Here is a 25,775-nt window from a genome sequence, read left to right as displayed (position 1 = left end):
TTTGTTACCTGTCAAATCCATGGTATACATGTCACTATGAACACTGAGAAAAAGTAATCAGAACATTTTTGGCATAATGAAGCCTAAGAAACCAGATGTGGCTGATAGGCAATTCATAGTCTGCTCAGAGATTAAATGTTGTTTTCCTCTCTGGAAACGTTTATCATTCACATACAAGCTGCAGGCACAACCAGCCCATCTGTGTGAACAAATCAATGGTCCAGGATGGGAAATTGCTATTGGCACCCCTAAAATAGCTTTATTTGATGTAATGTCATAAGAGTAAAAGATGAAAAAAAAGGCATCTCTTCTTCCTTATTAAGAGGAGAAAATCCCCACACTGCATGCTCTAAAAGGCTCCTAAAATTCAGGCAAAGCCTGGTGCCAGCCCTGTAAGGACCCTTATGGTTCATGCTTGTCTTTTTCCTGTGTAAGCCTCCCTTGGATTCTGCTTTCTCTTACAAACCTTGTTACCAAATGAGCCACAGAAGACTCAAAGGCACATTTTTTCAGGTATCAAGATGACTCCATAGAACAACAGAAGTACATCAAAGCACTATCTGCAGTCTGTGAGATGTCACATAAATCAAAGACTCACCACAAGAACTGATCCTGAAGGACACTTGATCCCCTTCTCACACTTGCTGCATCTTGACTAGGGCACAGAGAACAGGACAAGTCACACGTGTGCCCTCTACCCACGTCACACCAAGACACTAACCTTGAATTACAAATGGTGCTGTACAAGGCTGCTGGTTGGGACAAAGACAAAGATGTATTTATTTTTGCGACTCAAAATACCAGAACGACTAAAATCATGATGCATGACCCTCAGGTCCTGGTTGCTATCAAGGGCTTCACACAAGGTCTTATTCTTTCACTCCAGTGGTGTATGCAACATCTTATTCCTGCACTCCAGAGATGGCACCACAAAACAAACCAGAAGAGATCACATGTACACCTTTCCTGAGTCTCTGAGCTGGAGTAGGGCTTTCTGCAGGCCTGGAGTTCCTTCACACAAGGCTGCAAATACTTTTTTCTGACCTGTAATAAGCCAGGCATACCTCAGTCTGACCCTGCAATCTTTAGATGGCCAAGAGCTACAAGATAGATGCAGGCTGGGCTTTGGCCATGACTCCCAGGCATACCAAAGCATTTCTAGGGGAACCTGTGGTCATGCCATGCAAGAATTGGGTTAGATTCTCCTTCCACAGCTGAGTATCTGGCCGTCCCTGCACCAGCCTGCCCCACGGTTGGTGCTGTGAGAGAGTCCCAGCATGTGAAGTGAACATAATCTGCATAAGAGCTGCAGATCTGCTGCATTAAAAGTAAAGAGTCTGAGGCTGGGAGGGTGCCAAGTCTCCTTGAAACCCCATTTTATGAGGTTCATCTGGGGTCAGTCCACAAGCTATTGTCTCATCCATGTGGAAGAGACAAAGTAGGTTGTCTGCTATTCATCAGCCAACAGGTGGAGAAACCCTGAGAAGTGGTAGTCAGCTCCTTGGTAATCACCATTACCTTTTGTATGGTGGTGGTATTGACAGTGCAACGATTCTTCTGTATCTGGAGGACCTGTGAAACCCCAATCAGCACGCCATTCTTTGTCTCAAGAAATCTTCCATCCAAAGGAATATTATTGACAAACTTCTGTAAAGCAGAAGAAAAAAGCTGAGACAATAACCTTCAATTCCTTTTGAATAGATTGCTTAGCAGCTGTCAGTCACACTAGGTAAACTTGTAAGGGTGTGAAGAACAGAAATGGGTGTATCCAGCCATCAGCCTTAGAAAGTGATAGGTCAAGCCAGATCCTCAAAAGGCAGAACAGTCTTCCTTCCTTACCTGGGTGTTGTTTTGATAAAACATTAGCCAGTAGGAGAGCCCTAACATGCTGTTCTTATGAATTCCACTTCTCAAGTCCGTGGGCAAGAGCTTCTCTCCCAGTACAATGTGGTACTGCACTGTCTCATTATCCTAAATCCACAAAAAAACCCTGAATGTTAGGACTCTTTATTTCCTAGATTAGGAACTCTTCTTATGCCACTGAATCGTAAGCACCTGTAATGGCTAACAGAGCCTTGTAACTCCCTATCACAAATGACTGATCACACCTGATGACTCTGTTACTGGATGAAACTATAAATTGAAAATTGCCACAGATATACCACAGTCAGGCAGAAAGGGGAACATGTTATTCCATCTATCCACATACAAATCTACTCAGAATTTTGCATTTGGAGTCCAAATATTCTTTTCAGATCCCATTGCAGCACCCCAGGAAACCCCCTTATTCCTCTCTGCCACATTTCTCCCAGCTTTTAGCATCAGTTATGCTTCTCCTCTCGATGTTCAAATCCACTGAACTCACGTTTATGATCTGACAGTGCACAAATCCCTGCACTTAGCGCAACACATATTCAAACTGTAAGCAAGCAGTGAGCTTACCAAATGTGTCACATTAGCAGCATGGCAGTACTCCTCAATGGAATTATTTCCAGGAACAAAAACTGTGTATTTTTCAGAGGATTCGATTTTTCCAATGAGCTGGTATTCCTAAAAAACGTTCAAACAGTAACATTAGCAATTACACTTGTACTCACTAAAAACCAAGAGCTTTCCTACAAGATCCTTCATGAATAGTAGGAAATGGGTGGTCTCGCTTTTCTCCCCAGGCAGTCCAAATTTTGGCCCACCAGTACAGGTAAGGTGGGTATTTGCTCAAGAGGCCACTCTGACAACAGTGCTCACCTCAGCTGCTTACCTGTAGCAACTCCTTGAATGTGCTGAATGAGGCAACTGTCTCGAGCTGCTCCTGCAGACCTGGAGGACTCGGTGGGATATCTCCTGAAGGTGGCAACAAAACCTGTGGAAAAAGTGAGTCCATAAGCAAGGTTGGGCAAGGGGCTCTGGGGGAAATCACACGAGACTCCTGCCCTGCTTGCAAGAAAGGCAATTAGCAAAAACCTCATTTTACACAATAGCCATAACTCTTCTGTCAGCCAAGAGAAAAGGAGCTACCCTCCTGCTTGCCCTGGAGACAAATATTTTAAACTGCTGCACAAGAAACATTCGTCAGGACCCTGTGATAACCAAATATATTTTGGCCATTATTATTTCTTCCTAAGTGTCCAGACGTGTTCCTCCTTGGCCCTGACACAGATGCTGCATTACAAATCTGCTGCTACAACTGCAGCATCTCCCAGTATCACAGGTACCACCGTACCTTACTCAGGACATGAATAATACCGTTGCTGGCAGGGATGTCACTGATGACTATACTTGCATTCTCGACTGTTAATACCTGCAAAGGTATCAGAGAGAGAAGCAAAAGGATTAGAAATTGCCAAGCAAGTACAAAACAAAAATATTGTTCATTCAAGGTTGCACATGATTGATCTGGGCACAATTTTTGGAAGATGTCCGTGTTTCAGGGCATCAGTGTCCCAACCAGGTTCCCCACTGGATACAGCAGCTCTTGAACAGTTTAATTCAATATTGGTATATGCGTGTTCTGTAAGAGAAGCCCTTACGCTGCTCCTGGTGTTTATCTGCCATTTGGTCTGTGGGTTGAGGGTAGGTAATTCCAGTCTGTCATACTTTTTGAGCTTTTCATCAGTGAAGACACCTTCAAGAAAGTGGGATCTGAAGGGAAAAAAGCCAGGTAAAGAAAAGATTAGAACACTGCTTGAAATAACGGGGAGATAAGACTATACTGCCCAATTTTCATGTCTCTCACATGAAGTAGTCAAGCACGTAGAGAGAATGATGGAAGGAATTACATGTTCTGATGACATCTGTATCTATGTGAGAGGGAAGATCTCTCTCTGCAAATAAATGAAACATAAACCCACTTCCCATTGCCTGTGGTCTGACACATTTTAATGCCTACTAAATTCTTTGCCTGCTAGATATTTAATCCTGCTTCTATAGTTATGTCAAGATAACCCTTTATCGGTCTTATAGAAGCAGAAATCCAGTTCATGGCTTTGTTTGGCATAGTAAAGCAAAGGCAGGAGTCTCCTCGTACCTGACTAAAAATGGCAGCATGGAGGGGGTCAACCAGAATTCTTGCTCAGTCTTGCTCAAGTTTTTGATAGCTGCCTCCGATGGCACCAGGACAGTGACATTGGTTCCTGGTGGGATGCTGAAGAGAGATTTCTGTTGTCCAAAGCACAAAAATGAACAAATAAGACAAGCCACTGCCACATCCAATCCACAAAATATAACCAACAGCCATCCTGTTCTTGCATGAAAGGGACATGCAGAAAGACAGCATATGCTCAGCAGCACAGCAGGCTCTCCTGGGCATGGCAGGTAAGCACTGCTGGCAGTCAATGAATGCCACATATGGCTTAGCTATAACAGCTGACATCTGTTTGCCAAGGGAAAACCTCCTGCTTTAAGCCCTTTTTGTACTTCAATTAATCTTCAAACCCATTCAGTCATATCATAAATTCTTTCTGAACCCTCAACATCAGTTTTTGGGGAAGGAACAAGATTATTCCTAGCAAAAGCAATGTATGCAGCAGGACAGGTAAACTAAAGCTCAATTAGATACTGCACATCATAGCACGCTTCCACAGACTTGCTGCCATCTGCAGAGTGCCTCTGCTACTGCCACACCAGAGACAGGGAAGCTGTAACAAGAAAGGAACTAACATAGAGTCTAACTTTTCAAAGCATGTTCTTCCGAAAAACAGCTATTATAATGCTACCCCTTTTTCTTTCCCTTCTGTGACATTTTATGATGGCCAGGAGTTACAGATGATACAACCTTGAAAATTTAAGTGTAACACAGCCGCAGATTCCTCCTGTGCTGGAAAAACAGTCCCCAAAACACGCAGAATCCACACTCTCTCATAACCTCCAGAGCTTTTCTACATGCCTGTTCCGTAATGATTTCTCCTTTGCTGTTGTTTTGTTACTCTCTAATGAAAAAAATAAATGGAGTTTCTCTTCCTCTAACAGCAGTGTTCATAGAGACTTCACTTCTATAGAACTTACCCATGCAAGCATTCCATGGCTGTTCTTACCTTAACCCAGTCGTAAAAGCCTGCAAAGTGGGAATTCCTGGCCAGCTCCTTCCAAATAGAAACAACACAAAGGTTACCCCTGCTGAGCACTGGGGTCATAGGTCTGAGAGACCCAGAGTGGGGGAAAGGAGCCCTCTGCAATACCAAACTAGGCAATAATGACTTTTCCTCTCACTTCACAACCATTACCTGCACAACGTATCGTGGGGTGGGACAGGCACCCCAAAAGCCAAACTTCAGCCATTAAAAAAATATATTCCCAAACCAACAAACTCTTTTCAACTCATCTGCAATTGCTTATGTTTACCAGGGACAGGGATTGAATCCTCAATGACCTTTGATATTTCTAATGACGGAAAATGGGCATAGCAGCTCTGACCTGACTTCTGAATGACAAGGAAAAGATGACTTAATGCACAGGACAGACGGGGGTGAAACAGCTTAGAAATTATTGACAATGATTTCACTGGCAATAAATGGCCTTGCCATCAGTTCTGTCCCTGTGGCCCTGGGACACACTTGTGCTGTCAGGCTAACTCTGGAAGAAAGAGTCAAATCAGGTAACAGAAAAAAGGAAAGTGAGAGCAAAGCCAGTTCTCTCCAACCTCAAGAAGACCTCAGATATTTGCTTTTTACTCACTTTTAGAATGTCTCCATAGCATGTCATGCCATCCCCAACATAGCCTTCAGGGCAAGTGCAGGATCTCTCTCCTCCTCCAAGGGGTACACACATAGCCTGCAAATACAAGGAATGGAAAAATTAGACAGCAAACACATATCATGCAGTGTTACACCTATCTAGGAACTGAATTCTGACCTTCCATGGCATGGGCGAGAGAAGCGCAAATAAGCACCTTTCTCCTGTTGCCTTCATGATGGCACTGAATTTATATGTCATGCAGCTAAGCCTAGGTGACAGCTTTGGTTGTGTGAACTCACAAAAATTAGAGGATCCATCTTTATAACACCACAGCTTGCCAGTAAGATGACATAACATAAAATCTTGCAATTCTCTTGATGTCATGGCTGCAAAAGCTCTGTTAGAGAGCACCGGAACCTCCACTGTCATGCCAGCCTTGGACAGCTCTTTAGCCACTCACCAAGTCATGGCAGCCACCATTGTCCATAAGACATGGGTTGATTGCATCGCAGTTGTGGCCATCGCCAGCATAACCTCTCTTGCAGACACACTTGCTCTGTAAGAAAGAGACGTTTCCCTTTTAGAGACATATCAGAGCATCCTCATTTGCTACCCAAAAAAGGTCTAAGGTACCAAAACCTAGTCCTAATTTATTTTCCAAAGTTTTCTTCCTGGTCCTTAAAGACCTGGAAACACAGAGGTACTTCCTTATCATAGCATCATTCTCTATCACAGCACACACTGCCTGATTACTCAAATGCATTGATCCCTTGCACTGCTTGGTTTGCAGGGTGACTTAAGGATAATGGTTTCCATCTTTATTTCCAGCCTTTCACAAAACGACACAGGTTTTTGAATGGCAGAAAGAGAGGCTAATCCCAAAGCTCCCAACTTTCAAGATAGGTAGGAGACCACTTGCACATATCACTTCACTAAAATCTGCTGAAGATTTGGCACCTTTTCTCAGCACATTGTCCAATGCTCCTTTTGCTCAGTGAGGAGAAGCACCTTGAGAAGCAGCACCCTGAGAAGCCACCTCTCCTATCTCAAGACGCCCAATTCCTGGACCAGCTCCCTCCATGGACTATCTGAACAGTATTCAGATGCTTTTCAGTATCTTTTAGCATCACCTAGAGACAACGCTGTGATCTGGGAATAACGGGGACACAGCAACTGGTGCCTTACACCAAGTCATATTATGGAGCATAGTCTCCTCCCTTTGCTGCTTATAAGTTTCAGAGTAAAGCAGTAGCCTCAAACACATCAGTGCATCTCACCACACGCAAGCACACTGTATGGTTTTAGCTGCAGCCAGTGATTCTGGCAGCAGACAAGCAGGCTTTGCTGCTGATCAGCCCAATTTATACCTCTGGTAATCTAAGGCCATCTCAGAGCAGCTTAGGAAATGTTAAATCCCCCATCAGACTGCTTAGCATTGCTCATACCTGGCCAGGGCCGATATAAACGCAGTCAGCGTTGATGTGGCAGTTGCCTCTGCTTTCCAGCATGCAGTTGTTTATAGCCACACAGGCCTTCCCATCCCCAGTCCAGCCCGTGTTGCACTGGCAGGTGGCAGTGCCAGGGCCTGTACTGGTGCACAGGGCCTCCAGAAGAAGAGAGAGAAAAAGAATTACACTCAGCAAGAAGGAAGACAGTGCAGTGCAAATACAGCAACAAATCTCCATCACACTATGGAGAATTTTTGAATGACCAACTCTGATTCCAGCATTGGCATGTGGAAGCATCTTCTCCAAAAAAATCATAGACAATTTCATAATGAAGTCATTCTGGAAACATTCTGTGTTTTCACAGAGGTAGACACTTGTGTGTAGGGCACCTCAGAACATCCAGGGCATTCCTTACCGTCCTCTAAAGCTCTTCCATTACATAAATTACATAGATACTCCCTAAAGAGGAGGAGCACAATTGCCTGCCTGGACATGCAGGATGAAATCCATGAGGGAGGGGAGATATCTCCCTGGAAAGACCTAATTTGAACCCAGTGCCATCCTATTTCCTTCCACATGGAAGTATGTTCCTCTCACTGAGACATCTGACCACTTGGCAGTCATTACCATCATAAAACACCACAATTTTTACTAAGGATAATAATGTAGTGTTGATGGTTACAAGAAATATAACTTGCAGTTCACAGTTAAGTTACAGCCTGAACAGAGTAACAGAGAAACTAACACACATTTGAAGAGCTTGAAGGGAAGATAAGTACAAACCACAAGTTATCTGTACAGCTAATCTTTGTACCTGCCAAAATATCTGGTGCAAACCAGTCAAACTCTCACTGGGGTGTTGCATTTTGGCACCAATCCAAATGACTGGCATCCTTATGATGGCTGTGTCAAGGTATCTTTTTTCCACCTCATCTTACAGACAGGGAAAGTTAGCACACAAAATCTCTAACAGTCCCAGGAGTCCTGGATCCCTGCTCTGATTGATAGGACCTGCTTTTCCATGCTTTGACAGTCCAACCCCACTTACATTCTGTGAACAACCTCCTTTTTCTGGCTGACTGCACAAGTCAATGGGCTGGCAGGAAAACCCATCACCTTCATACCCGTCCATGCAGATGCACCTTAAAAGTATAAGCACAAAAGGGACACAGATATAGCAGCCCTTCTAAAAGCCAGCAAAAAAGGCAGTTTGAGACTCTCAAGAAAGCAAAAACCTGCCTTTGATTTCTAGCAGGTTGGCTGCATTATTCAAACAAGTAAGCAGACATATATACACAATTAGAGAGCTGGCAGCCTCACAGCTGCTGTGTACCTGTACAATGAAAATCACACCTGAATGTGCATGCCAAAAAGACTGACCTTGCTGTGTCATTGAGGCTGCAGACAGCATTCTGGTGGCAGTACTGCGACAGACCACTTGGGCCACAGTTCTTGGATGTCTTGTCACAGAATTTCCCAGTATAGCCTTCCTTACAGGACCAGGACTGACACACACCACCGCTGCCAGGCCTGTTGTCACAGACACCATGGACACAGCCACAATCTGTCAAGTACACGGAGGTAAGATCAGTAACTACAAAAAGTCCAGAATCCACCACAGTGGCTGCATTTCGTAGATACCCAACTTTGCTTCACAACCTCTTGTGACAACAAACGATCATCCCATTTGCTCTTGACAGATAGATGTCTGCTGAGAGACATCCATCATAACTCAAAACTTGGCTAGGGATGTTCTGCCTGGGTTCATGTTTTTTATAGGCTGTAAGGACAGGCCCAAATTTAGGCTATCAAACTGAAGGTCATTGTCAACTGTCATTTCTTTCCTAGCAGCAGAGATCTAAAAGCAAAGTCCCAAACCTAAATTTGGCTGATGTTTCCAAGACCCCCATCACCACTGTCATATCAGCCTTATTTTCTCTACTGTTGTTTGAAGAGACACCCATAATGATACTTCCAACACTCATTTTGTGATGCTGGTCTTGCCAGAAGGGAATTCAGGATACACAACCCTACACTATATCCTTGCTTTACATTTTCCTCTATCTTATCAGCATTACCAACCTTCATCACAGTTCTCGCCATGTTTGTTTGGGTTTGAACAGATGTGGCAGGCTATTCCTTTGAAACCTTCAAAGCACTGACAGTTGCCATTCCCTTGTATGCCATCACTGCACTGGAAGGAAAACACAAGGAAACAAAAGTGATTGAAACTCAGGAAACCAAGGCAAAGCCAAGGTGTTGATATCAAAAGCACTTTCATACTTGCAGTAAAATACAGGACTTTGAGAAATGGTGGTAGTAATGCAAAATACCACATAGCCAGAGCTGTCTTCAACAAGCATGACATGATCTATATTAGAGTTCAAGATAGAAAACCCACTGAGCATGTGCCATTCTTCCTGGATCTTCTGCTGCTACCACTGTGGGCTTAGCCCTGGAGCACAAATGCTGAATTGTACTTATCTACAACTATAATCTCTAACCACACCGTCTCAACTGCTCGTTGCAACATAGCAGGATCTTTTATACATACACTTCCCCGGCCATAGCATGGACTGGAAAATCCCCCTGGGCATGGCATGCAGTCTGGACCAAAGAATCCTTTGCAGCATCCAGGTTTCTGAAACAAAAGCAAAATCGGTAAGGTATGATGTGACTTCACAAGAATTGCCTGGAGTCATCCTACCCTTATAATTCTGAAATCCTAGTCCTCTCTGCCATGAACTGAAATGGACCATCTCATTTGACATCTGTATTTATAAGAGCTCCTGCATTTACAATTACTTTTCAACAATACCCCTCTCTCTGCTCAAAGTTGATTCTTCTCAGAATAGATCACTATTTTCTGTGCTTTCTCTGACTTGAACAAATAGGGTCCATGTTTTCTACAAGCTTGTATTTCTTTAATAGCACTGGCCCACTCACTCCTATTTTATCCTTGCTGCATTCCTTTGTAGTGATGTAGCAGTCCTGGATTGCAGGCCTTGCCATGACTGGCCAATGGAAGAAAAATCACAAGACAAACAATCAACAGTATATAATGAGATCCCCACAAATCATTCCATATAGTTGGCACTATGAGAGCTCAGGAGCTGCAGACAAACATGAGGTCCATAAACTTGCTAAGAGAGACCTTCTCAAACCATTTGACAATGTTTCATAAACAGGACGCAATCACTTCACAGCTTACAACACTTTCCCTGTGCTCAGCTTCCTTTGGGAGAAATGCTAAAACCAGAGCACTCTCAGTGAAAACGTGTGTTGTGGTTTAAGACTCCATTTTATGGCAAAACCGGCCTTCAGAAGGATTTGGATTATTTTCCTCCCTTTCTCAAAAACATCTTCCTCTGTATCACCCCACATGATAATGTCATCAATGTATTGCAGGTGTTCTGGAGCGTCCCCTGTTCCAGTGCAGTCTGGATCAGTTCATAGAAGATGGCTTTCACCCCTGTGGATGGCTGTGTTTCCACCTCTGGGGCAGTTGATGCCAACTGTATGGGACACCCCTCCAAGTAAAAGCAAACTGTGGCCTGCACTCTACTGCCAAAAAGATTGAGAAAAATGCACTTGCAGTATGCATTGTCGCATACCACTTGGCTGCCTTTGACTCCAGTTCATATTGAAGTTCTAGCATGTCTGGTACAGCAGCACTCAATGGTGGTGTGACTTCATTTAGGCCAGGATAAGTCTACTGTTACTCCACTCTCTGTTAGACTTTCACACTGGAGCTATTAAATGGTGAGCAGGTCCTGCTGATCACTCCTTGGCTCTCCAGTCTATGGATCAGCTTATGAATGGGAATCAGGGAGTCTTGGTTGATGCGATATTGCCGCCAGTGCACTGCTGTGGTCGCGACTGGCACTTGTTCTTCAACCTTCAGCAATCCCACAATAGAAGGATCCTCTGAGAGACCAGGCAAGGTGGACAGCTGCTCAATTTCCTCTGTCTCCAAAGCAGCAATACCAAAAGCCCACCGGTACCCTTTTGGGTCTTTGAAGTACCCTTTCCTGAGGTAGTCTATGCCAAGCATGCATGGAGCCTCTGGACCAGTCACAATGGGGTGCTTTTGCCACTCCTACCCAGCTAGCCTGATTTCAGCCTCCCGTAAAGGCAACTCTTGGGATCCTTTTGTCAACTCCAGAAATACAAATGGGTTCCACTCCTTGATAACTTGATGGCATCATGGTACACTGTGCACTGGTATCTACTACAGCCTTATACTCCTGTGGGACTGATGTGACAGGCCATTTGATCAACTAAAACCATCCATATAGTGTTTTCAGCACTGTTCTCAGGCTAAAGTCAAAAACACAGCACTGCACTAGCTACTAAGAAGGAATAAAATTACCGTTACAGCTGAACCCAGGACAACGTGCCACAGCTGACACTGCACCATTTGTCTCACAGCTTCCTCCAGCTTGGCTGGTTCACAGCTGGTGTGCTTTATTTTATTTATTTATCGCACTTGAGTTTAACTGAGCTGCTTTCAACACCTGCAGCAGGTTGGTGTCCTGTGTTCTCTGTTTGCCAAAGAAAAAAGGAGGTAGCCAGTTCATGTGATGGTCCTGGGGATAGCCCTTTGTGTGGGACAGCTTTCCTTTTTGCTCCCATCCAGCCCTCTCTCAGCTCAAGGAGTCAGAGCTCTTCTTGATGAATAGGAATAGCAAAGTCAGCTCCTTTCAAAGGGTATGTGGCTTTTCATCACACTCACCATGACAGTTTGATTGCAGTACCTGGCACACCCCTTCTTCAGGACATTCAGGCCTTGTGGATCATGGATGTAGACACATTCTTTTGGGGAAAGCGTTGGTTCCTGTACAGAAAACCCAAGTCATCAGCACTGTAACCTTCCCCTTTGCTCTTTTTGCTGCAGGGAGCAACTATGCCTATCTCTGAGCTGAGGAAGTTCACAAAGGAGCCAAGGTGAACAAGATACCATCATGGCATGCCTATCATGGAAGAAGGCACACGGCAACTTCATCTTGTTCCCAGCAGTTCCTGAATCTGAGCCAAGGTGCTGCTCTTTTGTTTTAATAGTAGTGTCTATAATAAGGGGCAGAGTGAGAGGAAGGAGAGAGGTGGAGGATGGGAGGAAGAGGAGACAAGAGGGAGAAAAGGGCAGGGGGAGAAATAGAGGGTAAGAAAGAGGGAAAGAAAGAGAAGGGAAAGGAAGGGAAGGAGGGAGGAAGAGTGTGGAGCAGAGTAGCAGTTACAAAGGATGAGAGAGTAAGAGAGCGGAGGAAAGAGGAGGGAGGTGAGACTGACAGGGAAGCAGATGAGACAGAGAGTGACAGAGAGGGGTAAGGACTGCATATAATTTTGGAACAATGCTTAGTGACCTGTCACAGAGTTAAGACACAGGCAGAATTAGGCCTCAGATGATTCTGGCTTCACCTGCCTCAATCAGAGAGGAATATGAAAGACCAGTGATTTTGCAGAGCTGTACTTTAGATATTTACGCTGTGAGAGTATCAGTAAGTTCTTCTAAAAGTCAGATCTCTCAGAAGACACTCAACAGCTAACAGGGGTGAGCACCTCTCTGGTTTAAAAAAAAAAACATCTTGGGCCTGGTCTTCACATGGGGCTTTCCTGGAACTTGCTATTCTGCTAAACTCAGCATGGGATAATTCAAACACCAGCACATAACCTCCTCCTCCTTACACCTCTTTCAGTTAGTTCTGCTCACCTCTGAATCAACAGGGAGCACAGGCCAAGACAAATTGCTTCTCTCCCTCTGCAGTGCAGAAAGCTTGTTGTGGTTCTCTGGCTGCGATTTAGGCAGTGGTAGTACTGGATGGTACTAGCATGATCAGGCTGGGTCCTAGCAGTTTGGAGGAGCTGGCAGACTTGGCAGGTGAGCAGGAAAGCTCTGCCTGAGGCAGAACAGAAGTGCTAAAAGCTGCAAGTCTACAATTTCATTTAGCCGAGGCTGTCTCACCACTCTCTCCATTGATTCAGCAGACAGACTTCAGAATAAGAAATAGCAGAGGGCACTTAGTGGGTGACAGTCTGGGATGAGAGCTGTGGATATGTGGGGAATACATATTCTCCAACAAGCCTCTCTACTGTCTGCCTTTCCTGCTCTCTAAATAGAGAGCTTGGGTTAGAAAATGTCTATCAGTATATTTGTGAATCATCATGCAGAAAAAAAAAATCACCAAAATAACCATAAATACTTACCATTTCTCTGCTGCCAGGTGGGCAAATGCTGTTGTTAAGGGCCTCACAATCCACACAAGAGCCCTGTTAAGAAAATAAGAAGGGAAAATTCATCTTCTCAAAGGAATCCACTGCTCATGCCAAGAATGCCACAGAGCTATTCCTCCCATTACATATTGAAAACATCCTAACATGTATCAGAAACATTTGTAGGAGGGAGTTCCAATACTCTGAAATGGGCTAAGTTTATCACTTAAACAAGACTACTCCTTTGTTTCAAGAAGATGCTTGCACCTGACTGCAAGATGGGTACACTCTGTGTCTATCAGCCACTAGACACACAGCTATGCTGGGAGACCCTTCAGACATCCACACAGCAGGCCTCACTAAATCAGCAAGTTACACGGACCTCTGGCTACTAGGGATTAACAGTATCTCTTCAAATCAGGTACCTCTTGCCTATTCAGAGCCTTATCTTCTTTCTTCAGTAACCTACCAATGATCAAACTGGGGAGCAAGCACCTAAAACAAGGTATACAAAACTTTTCAAGTGAGAATATTGCACAGCATTTATAGCTCCTGCTACTGAACGACTGCTTCCTGTCCAAACTACAGGACACAAATGCTGACATCAATGGGAACAAAGCATTGTCAGCTGAGTTAGCAACTATGCTGTGAGGAAGATCATATAAGGCCTTATAAAAAGGTAAATATACTCTGAATCAAAGGTAGGATGGGTCAAGGAAAGAACAACAACCTAGAAGGAACGTTTGCCAGGAAAGCAGTACCTAGTGCTAGCAGAAGAAACACTAACAGTGCTGATACTGCCTAAGTTCACATCAGGGAACCTCTTAGAGAGAACACATTTCCCAAATGCAATTTACACATCCTGCTTTTGTCCCTCCAGGCAAGTGAGGGATCTGTAGCAACCACTAGTATGAGAAGAGTAGAAGCTGACTCACCGTCACAACTTTATGTTGCTCTTCATTGCATCTGTGAGGCAAAATGGGAATTATTGAAGGGGGGATAAAGATGCCATCCAAGGTATGAATAATACCATTTGATGCCACAATGTCTCGCATGTTTATGGGGATCCCTGATTCATCCATCAGAATTCTTCCCTGACACAGAAACACAAATAATTTACGTTCATTTTAGCCCTTTAGACTGTATCAACTACATAAAGCCAATGCAGGAAGCAGATGGTACACATCATCAAGTATAACCACACAAATAGTCAAGCCTTTTAGTGGAGTCACAGGTTGGATAAGAATTCAGTGACCTTATTTAAGGTTTTTTTTAAGCAGAGGAAGAAGCAGAGATGGGCTGAAACCACATTGTTCAGAACCACACCCAGACTTTCTCCTAGCAGAAGAAGGTTTCCCCAAAAGGGTTTTGATTCATACTTACATCTGCACTGATGTTGATAGTAATTATCTGGTTAGCCATAGTAACAATGTGCGGCATCATTATCAGTTTCTCTACAGTTACCTGAAATAAGAACACAAGGTGACAGTACCATGAAAAAGCAGGTTTATTTCAGTACAGCTTCCTGAAGCCTTCCATAATTCCTACCACTTAAAAATCATTCTAAATGGGACTTCAATTTTTAGTGCGACGTGTCCCTGCCCATGGCGGGGGGGTTGAAACTAGATGATCTTAAGGTCCTTTCCAACCCTAACTATTCTATGATTTAGACATGGGTCAGAGAGAAACCCAGGACTTGAAAATTGATGTGAATTGTTTGATACCACAAACAATTGGTGGCAGCAGCCCTGGTTTTCATTCCTTGTGAAAGTAACAGTCCAGCACAGCTGAAATCACATCTCACTAATAGTGTCACTTACTAATACACCTGCAAGTAAGGGCAGACTAATAAGGGGATTTTCCAGGACATATTCAATAAAAAATGAAAGCTCAGTCAGAAGCATAATAGAGAACATATCTTGACTTAATAAATAAGCGTATTTCTAAAGGCAGAAAAAATGTAAACTGTAGGTACTGTACTGAAAAACTTAATGATTTGGGAAGTGAGCACCATCACTTCCAGGAAACTCAAGAGTTTCATGATGAAGAGCACAAGCTGTGCCTTTTGGCAACCACCTTCATGGTAATCATTTTGCCTTATCAGATCCTGAATCACATCTCTGCTCTTCCAGGGCAAGTCCAAGCCAACCTCTATGCCAAACCACACAGTTGATAACATGCTGGCCCAAAGGATCCCAGTTATCTAGAATTAGAGCTGTCTGCTTTACCGCTGCTGAAGTGTAGATATGATGTTTCACAAGTTCCTGGAGCTTATTTATGCCCTAAGGAAAGAAGAGAACATGAGAATTAGATACTCCTTCAACACTCAGGAATAAGAAAAGGCAACTACATTTCCTTTTAACCAAAGACCACAGTGCAAGTGTACTATAGCAGAAAATTCACGTGGCGAATAAGTTCCTTTATTTTCCCCTACCCAAAGCCACAGTGAAGAAAGCAAGCCAAACATCAGATTAAAACAATCTGGCTAACAATATTTCTCATTGCAGGCTTCATCAGCATTCACTTTTCATCCAAAGCCTTACCAGGAAGAACAACTTTCAGCAATGATCAGATAACACTGTACAAGCCATTCCAGCACAGCCTAGTGCAATACTGTTAGCTCAGGATGTCTTAAAGTACTATGAGCTCTCACCTCTGTGAAAAGATAAATGAGCCTTCCATCTCTCAGCTTATCCACACCTTCATTGCTGGGTACAAATACAGTAAAGGGGCCTGGTCCATCCAGTATTGAAGGCAGGCCACAATTCTGCAAAAACAGTAAAATATTTCATCATGGATCTAGCAAGAGTTAGTGAGGGGGTCTATCAGGAAGGGAGAGGAAACTCTAAGCAACCTGCTAGAGGCAGAGGTATTGAAAAGCAAATGTATATAAGAGGCAACTGGACACTAAGGGGAGGTATGTAATATAATAGAAGCATAAATGCTACAAAAACATAGCTTGGACAATGAAGCCAGTGGTTTGAATTAAGCTAATGTGAACAAGTGAATACTGGGTGAATGCTCCCTGCGTGCTTTAAACACAGGTACATATACAGAGACTAAAACTGCATCATTTTTCCTGAAGAAAAGGAGAATAAAGTCTATAATCACGATTGCAATTAGGGAATTTTGCAAACAACTAACAGTGACAGAGCTGAAAACAGGCAGGCCAAGATTGTTGTGAGCAATGCTGGAGAAGATCCAGATAACTCTGATGGAGGCAAAAAGAAAATCAGTCTGTCTCTAGCGAAAATACTAAATTAATCCTGGGCAGCAGCTTCAAGTGTTTGTAACCTGGAGACTGCTTTTATTTAGAGATCTACACCCCAAAACTAGGTAGCTACAATCTAGCTTGGCATGAAACCTTCACTCTTTGTCCTGACAGTGGTCAAGAATTGAGCATGCTTTGGAAAACAAAACTCTCCAGGATAGAGAGGAAGGGGAGGCAGGGAAGCAGATGGGAAAGAGGCATGTATGCTTGCTGCTTGTGCCAGATGCCCTATAGATGGGAAAACGCTGATCTTAACAACTATATTTGCTTATGTAAAATACACAAAACAAGACATGACACAGAAAAAGGCATTCAGAAAAAAAGCTGAACCACCGAAGTGTATTTAAAAGTTATTCAAATTTCCCACAAAACCAGCAGCGGGCTTTGCAGCAGCAGCATTGTCACACCTTCCTGGGGCAGACACAAGTCTGCTTACCTCCAGTATAGTTTCAAATCTACTGAAGATCTCCATTGAAGCAAGGATCTCACCAATGGTTTTCTGCAAGAAGATATAATGAGGTAAATGTCCAGGACTGAAGCAAGGTCTGAGAACATACTGAAATGCCTTTGGCCTGTTTATGCTTGTGATTTGCATATAAAGATCTATGGAAGACCATCATCCTCAAAGTCTTCAAACCTCCTCTGTTGGCCAGTTGATCTACATGGACTGAGCCTGCAGTAAGTTAAGCACAAACTCCCTTCATTGCACAACAAACTGGATTTTTCAAGGTACACTTGAGCAGCCTTCTGTTTTCCCACTCCCATCCTCACATTAAATTAAATGAAGAGGCAGTTGCTTACTATCATTAAAACTAGAGATACAGTACTCCCAGTGATATACAAATCAGTTCTGGACTGGTAGGGAGTGGAGTTGCTCTCTCATCTCAAATCTCTCTGTGCTTTGAGGACAAGAGTTCACTGTGCCACCTGCAAATAAGCACCAATGCTGAGAAAATACGTGTGCATACTCCTGAAAGCGCAGAGGAAATAGATGCCTTCCTTTTTGCCATGTTGCCCATGAAGACAAAGGTAACAGGAGGAACCTCCCTTCAAGTATCAAAACTTGTGAAGAAACTTGTCTGACCTTTATTTGCGGGAATCTGAATGGGGTTTTGGCAGAAAGTGCTTCCTGTAGAACATGAGGAGGCACAGTGTTCCAAGGAACACTAGTACAAAGGGATTTGATTCCAAAACTGACTGATGTGATCATCAGGCTAGCCTTTATTGCAAAGCCAACATCACAAGGGAAGGAAACATCTGAAGGGGTCCCTCATGAAAGCAGAATTCACTATTCGTCCACCGTAAAAGCTTCATTGCAAGGTCTGTATCTGGCTAATATAGTTCTATTAGCTACTATTAGCTACTTTTAATGCTATACTGACATAATAGTACCTAATGGGCCTTATTAAGAGCTGAAAACAAAATAAATAGCCTTTTTCCTTTAAAAAAAGCATCACTGATTTGGAAATTTAAGGGTGAAAATAGGTTATTTTGTAAGCGTTTATTCTTCTGTCCCATAAAACAAAAGAAATACGGATGTCTGTGTACCTGTGGGTTTCTGAGGTTGTCAGTGCTGGGTTTTTTCCTTAGAGTGTTCACAATATGCATGATGCCATTGGCTGCTGGTAGGTTTGATCGCAAAACATTGTACAGTTCCCCCGGCAGGTCTTGATATCGAAACGACTTGATGTACACATGGATAATAATAAAAGGTAAGGTTATTTTTTTGTTGTATACCTGTCTTATCACAATAGATCCATAAAACATTTTTCCCTTCAGTGCTCTCCACCTATGAGTCAGCAAGGTGAAGGCATAACCAGAATTAGCATGGTTTGAGTGAGCAAAGACCTTAAGACCATCTAATTCCAAGTCCCCTGTCATGGGCAGGGATGCCTCACACTTGACCATGTAGCCCAAGGCTCTGTCCAGTCTTGCCTTGAACACTGTCAGGGATGGAGCATTCACCACTTTCCTGGGCAACCCATTCCAGTGCCTCACCATGCTCACAGTAAAGAACTTCTTCCTTGTATCTAACCTGAACTTCCCCTGTTTAAGTGGACACCCATCGCCCCTTGTCCTATCACTACAGTCCCTGATGAAGAGGCCCTTTCTGGCACCCTTCTAGGAGTTACTCTGGAAAAAGTAAACTTAAGGAGTGACCTTGTGTAAAACAAACATCCCACTTGTACTTGAGTTTGGGCAGTACTTTTATCCTGAGGGATGCTTTAAAGTCTAACTAAAGAAAAAAGACCTAATCTGGGACAATAATTTCTAGAATTGAGTGTGAATGATGCTGGATCCCTGGCTCTGGATCACAAAAAGGTGCACTATCAAGTAGCTGCTGCATCAGTGTGCCAAGTACAAGGAAAGAAGCACGGTGCCTCCTGGGCACTGAAGTACAGAATTTGGAGACAAACCTGGAACTACAGCTTTGACTACAACTTTTATTGGCTCACAACGCCAACAAGGAGTCTTTATAGCAAAGCCAAACCAGTCAGGCTCACTGAATTATAAGGAACATATCTGGTTCTTCTATACCGTATACAATTATGCACTGAAGCTGGGAGTACGGGGGTGCTCCAAGGGTAACCTACAAACTAAGCCTGGTGCTGGAGCCATAACCCAAGTTCAGCCAAGCACAACCTCCCCATGCTTTTCATTTCACCATGTGCATTCCTTGAACTACTCCTCCCTGCCCTGAACTTCAGTTCACAGCACTGAGGATTCTGGCTGAAACAAAGGAAGGGGAGGGGCAGACTTCTCACATCAAAAGACTCTGAGTAAACAAACAGGAAAGAAATGTAAAAAAAGCATTGGACAGGCTCAGTTCGGATTCCCCAGCTCCAAATAGTGCTTTGTCCTTTTGATGCACGCAGGGTGCATGTATTATGACCTAGACCTCAAGGCCAAGGCTGGATCCTCAGAGAGGAAACATAAGGCTCTCCCTTGGCCAGCTGTGAGTATGCATTCAGGAAAAGTGCGGAATAGAGAGAGAACAGTGGATCCTGGAAAATATGAGTCAATTGGAAAAGGGAAAAAAAGCTTTCCATATCAGAACATAATGATGAACAAATATTTGCTAGGAAAACTAAGAAAAATAAAACAGAAAGAGGGTAAAAGGGAAACTGGAAGAGAAAATATTCAGCATGTGGTTGTGTCTAAGCACACAATCTCGAGGGAGAAGTATTCATGTGGAAGAGAGGTTTTGCTGCCTCTTCCATGTCAGCTACACGAATATTATAGCTGCCAGGGATGTAGGGAAAAGTTCTCTTCTCCAGAATACATATACAGACCAAGAAAAAAACATTCACAAGTCAGGTTCTGGCTAATTAGTTGTCTGCAAGAAGGGATAAGTGGTTGCTTGGGTGTCTGGTCTTAAATCAACTTGCTTTGGACTCCACAAAGGAGCTTGTTGTTCTGGTTGCAGGCAGGCTGATTAGAGAAAGGTTTTCTGGTTAAAAAAGCACACTGAGGAAACTCTGCTTAAGGCCCACTCTGTCTTACATGAAAACAGGACTTCAGGAGATACTTTACCTGGCTACTGAATGTTAGCTGATGTCCTGACAAGGTCCACAGAATCTTGGTTTTTACCATGTCTTCCATCAAATGCAGACCAGCAACAACATGCATCCTGCACAAACGCTCAGCAGTGGTATCCTATGGGGAATAAAGAGCGCAAAGAAAATAAATGACATGTTCTTTCAAGAACCTCATCTACAGAAAGAGCCATAACATTACCTTTCTCCCAGCTAACACAGAAATTTTTGTTTCTGTGTTAGCTCAACACAAGATTGAGCTTCCCTCTTCATTTTGGTTCACTGGAGTAGCACTGTGGCAAATCTTTTCCTTCTGTTTGTGTACACGTTCAAATACAGGGAGACTGATTAACCTGAAAGTGACTTTAGAGGAATCCCCTAGACAGAAACCTATAGGTCTTGGACAATTTAGAAGCTATCCTTGCATGCTCCAGATTATAAAACTTGCTAAAGCTCCCCATACATAATCTTTATGATGAACCATACAGGTGGTCTAAGCAACTGAATTTACATTTAGTTTCTTCCTTTGTTTTCCAAGCTTTCCACCACTGGTGGTTCAATACCCTATCAATATTGATTTAGTTGGAAATTACTCATGTGGGAACAGGCAGACTATGCAACTCAGCAGCCTTTTGTGATGTATTTTCTATGAATCCAGGAATTACTATGATGATCTAGGCACACGGCATGACTTGCGTTAGTGGAAATTAATGTTCAACAGGCTAGTAGGAGACAGCTTATTGGTTAGGAGTTGCTCCCTTGACTCTATGCGAGAATGCAAGTCACTGCTGCTGCACACATAGCTTTGCTATCAAGCAAACGAATGATATTTCTAAACCCCTTGGAAATGTCATGTTCAAATGGGGTTGGTCTGTCTAGATTCTTTTTAAGGCATTTATCTTTTTATATCCGAGTGCTAGCTGTAAGCTAGCTGCCACCTGAAACACAATTAGCATGCAAATAAAATCCCTGCTGCATGAGCTGCCTTTGTAGCTCATGTGAGTAGATTTTTAGCTTTGTCCTGGGAAAATGGCTTATATACTTTCTCATCCTAATGATGGATAGCCTGGTTGTGGGCTTAGCTGTGCAAAAATTACTGCAAAAAAACCACCATTTAATTTAAATAAATAAACAAAATAATCATATGACCTGCAGGACCTGCTTGCTGATGCCCAGAATTCCCAAACTCTTGTCCTGCCGTACTCGCTATCCCCATCAATAAAATGAGCTCTTCTCAAGAAGTTGACACCATACCCACATCTAGAGCCACAGAGCCAAAATCCAAGACTCTGATGCAAATGTCAGGCCCTTTTGAAAACCCCAACCTCAAATAGTGGAAAGCCACCTAAGAGTTTGAGAATAGTTGCACACAGGAGGTTTGAGCTTTAAATGAAGAATGACCAGAAATGCTTGCACTTCCTGACATTAAAAAACAAACAAACTCTGTCAATATTGAAGAGAGAGATAGAGGTGAGGGATGTAACATCCTCTGTGAGAGTGCAACTTAACCAGACAATGAATCTTCCTAAGAAATTGTTTCTATAAATACTGCATTCCCAAATTCCCCCCTCCCTCAGTTCTTACAGGCTGCAGAACTCAGGCAGGAAAGAACAGAATAATCTGCTAAACGCAAGAAAACTTACATTAAATTCCATTCTATCATGAATGGGAAGCAGGGATGGTACAAAGACTGTGAAAGGTCCATATTTAGTCAGCAACACTGAGCAACCAGAAACTGTAAAAAGAGTGGCAATGTAAAGTAGTTACTTAGCATATGGTTTAACTCCAGCAATAATTATTCTTCTCAACACAATTCAATCGACATATTTTTGGCCTAGTGCAAATAACTAGTACTTGTTTACAGGGAATCAGAGGGAGTTTGGTATTGGTATCACAGCCCAACTTGGTTGCTATTAGTTTTAAGCACCTGCCCACACGATTTCTGAAGGACTGGTGGTGGCTTTGGTTTACTTTGAACCACTGCTGAAATCTGCAGAATGTTCATAATTTTGTTTCCACATGCTTACTACTTTATTCTTGGGTCAAGTGTCCTTTGTCTTTCCTTCGGACCAATTAATTTGGGGGTTTGAATGAAGAAATTCTTTACATCAGAATTTATTGAGACTAAATACTTCTTGAGAAGCTGCTATGAACCCACACCTGCCAGTCTTCACAGAGTCATCATTGGCCCATCAACAAAATCCACATCAACAAAGCTCAATAGGTAATAAGTCCCGCTGCACAGGTGTTAGAAACCTGGAGATCCTCATGTGGTTGTCCATTGCACAAATCATTACGGGCAAAAAATCAGTGCTGCCAACACTGATACATAGCAGGGAAGAGTATTCACAAATACTAAGCTGAGCTTTGAGACCTATCTCTATGCTCCTGTCAAGTTAGTGGAGATAGAGAAGACTGTGCAGAGGATGAGTTGGAGAAGGTATCTAACATGAATATGCTTTGGTCCAAAGGGTTCTCATTCTTTCCTTGGATTACAGTGAGGCAAAAAATTAAATTCTGCAGCTATCACTCCCCACACTTGCAGTACACAGGTTCTAAAACATTTTTCTATGCTTTGCAAAGCATTTCCTCACTCAGAAAGTACCATGGTGCATAGAATAAAGCCTTTTCATCCCTATAATAGCCTCTCATTAAGGCTGTTTAAGGGCTCAGTAAATGTTCTAGTAAGTAGAGGACCCATGGCACACCAGCCTCAAGCATCACTGCTAGAAAACTCAGCAACTGCTGAAGATTGCTGAGCTTTCACACAGATGCTGCAGGTGGAGGCACAGCAGTGGTTTGATACAAAGAGGTTTGAATTACAGCTCCAAGGTAAGCTTTTCTTCTTCTGTGGATATGGTACATTCTTCACCAGAACTGTCAAATATCTAATACACATCCACAGTGCTCTCTGCAACAGTCTCCTCAATTCACAATCTAGAACTGGTTATATGAGCTCAGAGATGTGATGTGTTTAATTTGTAGCCCATGCTCATACACTGCAAAATAGATCTATTATACTTGAAGGCTTTTAGCCTTTTCTAACATGCTCATGTTTGCTCCATTCCCCAAACAAGTTCAAAAGACATTTACCAAACATTTTCCTGGCGACATTTAACTTCCTAGCAAACCTTCCTCTTGAATTCTGCTGATTTATCTCACCCAAGAGATCTTTATAGCAACTTCTCCCATCTCCAATCTCCCCTTCTTTACACACACAGCTAAGAGACAAGAATGAAACACAAAAAAACATTACAAAACACTTCACAATGCTTTCAACAAATGTGAGTAGAACAACATGTCAGAATCTACATTTGAAAGACAAATCCGAGCTTTAGGGAACAGGTAAGAGCTTGATAACTTCTCCTAAACTGACAGGAAAAGATGCACACTTCTGGAATGCAAGCAAATTTGGACTTACCCAAAGAAAATAAAGATGCTTTCTCAGATATAATCAACATGAGGATTGTCTGCTCCAGAGTTAAGGGTGCAGATAGCCACAATATATTTATCAACATCTTTCTAACTAGATATTCAGTCAGTACTAGTCATTACAGCAGCTGAAAATTTGAGGTAATGTTTAAAAACCACAAGCTAAGTGAAAATCTAACAAACAGCTCCTGTGTGACCCCTCAGATTCACTGAGAAGTGCCAGTGCAAGCGCATCAGTTAGCTACGGCTCATCTTAGACTTAATGAGGGCCCCAGGCAGGCTAATGACTTTTCCAGAAAAGCTTATCTACATGTGAAAATCTCCGTCCTGATTCACACGCGTTTACAGTCATTACTCAGAGACTACCCAAGATCACTGGCCGATAACTATGTTTTTTCCCGTTTGGGTTTTGTCCAAGCATCGGCTCTGCTCTTTCTGTTTCAGGGATGCAAAGACATGCGACACAGGAGAGGAATTTGACATTACTCCAGCCTCAGAGAGCTGCGTGCCAGCTGCTGGGGAACAGACCTACTAAGGCAGGGACTGTGCTGAACACCGCGTCCTGCACTTTGCTAGCAGATCTTCAGCAAGGGGAAGCCGCCATATTTCAGTTCTGGCCTGGAGCACACAATGAGCAAGTGGAAGCTAACAGTTTTAGCAGCACTGGAGAAGGAAGGGTCAAAGAAATGGGATTGCTCTTCCCCTCTTCAGCCTCTCAGAGAAGCTCCACCTTTTCTTGGACTGACTCTTCACTTTCAATGGGCTTGTTACAAATAGGCTCTACTCAAAAGGTGACTCTGGCTCATTCTCAGTTAGCTCTCAGTTTCTTCAAAATTCAGCTCACCCAAACTCAGTTTCCATTCTGGCTTCAGAATAAGCATTTTTAATAGCAAGCTGTAAACTGGCTTACCTAGGATTCCCCTGGGAATTAATTTCACATGTGGAAGTCATGTCGCAAAGATACTGCCGGCAATCGTTGGGAAATGCAACACACTCAGATGAAGGACTTCTCCTGCTCATACCAGGCCTGCAAATACAAGTTGCCTAATGGAAGGCAACACAGTGATTATACAGCTTCATTCATCATCTTTTACCCACTAAGTTACCCTACAAAAGAGCAGTCTGGTTTCCCTTTGCAAAAATCTAAGGTGAAGAGAGCAGATTTGACCAACACAATGGTGAGCTCATTTGAAGAACTCACTGACCATTTTTCAGACCCTTAGAGGTTGCTGAGATGCTGGTATTGCCCTTACCTCTCCTGGACGTCTGTAAACACAAACTGTGGAGTTCTCTGGGCAGCCTCCATTGTTGTCAACACATGGGTTTATGGGCTGGCAAATCTTTCCATCTCCCTGAAATCCTTCTTTGCAGGTACACTGATACTTTCGTGGTCCAAGAACCTTACATACAGCAAAGGGGGAGCATGGAGAAGCAGCACAAGGATCTTGAGCTGCAATTAAAGAAGTGAGAGTAACCAAATTTGTTTTCAAAACAGCACTTACTGCAGCACAGCAGAATGCAAAAGGCCTGGAAAGAATGGATTATAAGGGATTTATACAATTAAGCTTCTAAAATTTCACAGGATAATAAAAAAATTCAAGAAAGTAGACATTTTGATGGGTTTTAATCTGAGGAATTTGGATGACACATTCTTCATGTTACTTCAGTAACAGAACTGGGAGTGACAGAGGATGCTTGGGCTTATTTCTGAATTTCCATGACATTTGAGGATATATGAAACCACAGTTTTGTTGGCAAAACCTGCAAAAAGCCAGTCAAAATAGAGCTATCCATAGCTAGCTGATCGCATGCATCTTACTGATTTTCTGTTAACAAAGCCAATCCAGAAACTTATATTTGAAATCAGTGAAGAAATCCACAATCACACACCTTATTATTTAAACTGATACAGACAGCAATATCCCATTGTAACAGTTATTCAATACATACTTATAAGTGAGTGCTGGATGAAACCTGCAAATCTGATCCATTTCTTGCTTTCAGGACCAAGTGAGAGGAAAGCCAAAGCTTTAGCCGTTAATCTTAAAGGTATTCCTGAAAACCAGGTTCTTAAGCATCTGCACTGAAGTAGGCACTGCATTTATAGTGATCAAATTCATCCAGAGATGCCAGTGCAGTAAGGTTTTTCCAAACAGGGGACCATTTATGGTCACAAAGAAGTTTCTCACCTTGGCAAGTGCTCCCGAT

At 43.0% G+C, this 25,775-nt stretch overlaps 1 protein-coding gene across 1 annotated transcript in view; it reads right to left on the bottom strand.

Annotated features, from left to right (window-relative positions):
* Window positions 1-14,824, bottom strand: part of STAB1 (stabilin 1) — a gene marked incomplete at its 3' end in the record, with an annotated part of 35,905 nt that extends 21,081 nt beyond the window's left edge. Inside the window, exons 1-20 of the mRNA XM_080625157.1 lie at window positions 14,712-14,824; window positions 14,264-14,422; window positions 13,323-13,385; window positions 11,854-11,955; window positions 9,673-9,759; window positions 9,201-9,312; window positions 8,499-8,682; window positions 8,167-8,260; window positions 7,116-7,274; window positions 6,131-6,226; window positions 5,671-5,766; window positions 5,031-5,078; window positions 4,025-4,155; window positions 3,528-3,639; window positions 3,221-3,298; window positions 2,759-2,860; window positions 2,443-2,550; window positions 1,840-1,971; window positions 1,519-1,647; window positions 599-655 (exon numbers count right to left, since the gene is read on the bottom strand). Of these exons, the coding sequence (XP_080481283.1) occupies window positions 599-655; window positions 1,519-1,647; window positions 1,840-1,971; window positions 2,443-2,550; window positions 2,759-2,860; window positions 3,221-3,298; window positions 3,528-3,639; window positions 4,025-4,155; window positions 5,031-5,078; window positions 5,671-5,766; window positions 6,131-6,226; window positions 7,116-7,274; window positions 8,167-8,260; window positions 8,499-8,682; window positions 9,201-9,312; window positions 9,673-9,759; window positions 11,854-11,955; window positions 13,323-13,385; window positions 14,264-14,422; window positions 14,712-14,771 (2,109 nt within the window). The 5' untranslated portion in view covers window positions 14,772-14,824. The remainder of the gene's footprint in view (window positions 1-598; window positions 656-1,518; window positions 1,648-1,839; window positions 1,972-2,442; window positions 2,551-2,758; window positions 2,861-3,220; window positions 3,299-3,527; window positions 3,640-4,024; window positions 4,156-5,030; window positions 5,079-5,670; window positions 5,767-6,130; window positions 6,227-7,115; window positions 7,275-8,166; window positions 8,261-8,498; window positions 8,683-9,200; window positions 9,313-9,672; window positions 9,760-11,853; window positions 11,956-13,322; window positions 13,386-14,263; window positions 14,423-14,711) is intronic.
* Between the last annotated feature and the right edge of the window lie 10,951 nt (window positions 14,825-25,775).

This window comes from Psittacula echo (genome assembly GCF_963264785.1).
Source record: "Psittacula echo genome assembly, chromosome: 9".
Classification (NCBI taxonomy): domain Eukaryota; kingdom Metazoa; phylum Chordata; class Aves; order Psittaciformes; family Psittacidae; genus Psittacula; species Psittacula echo.
This window is presented reverse-complemented; position numbering and strand designations above follow the sequence as displayed.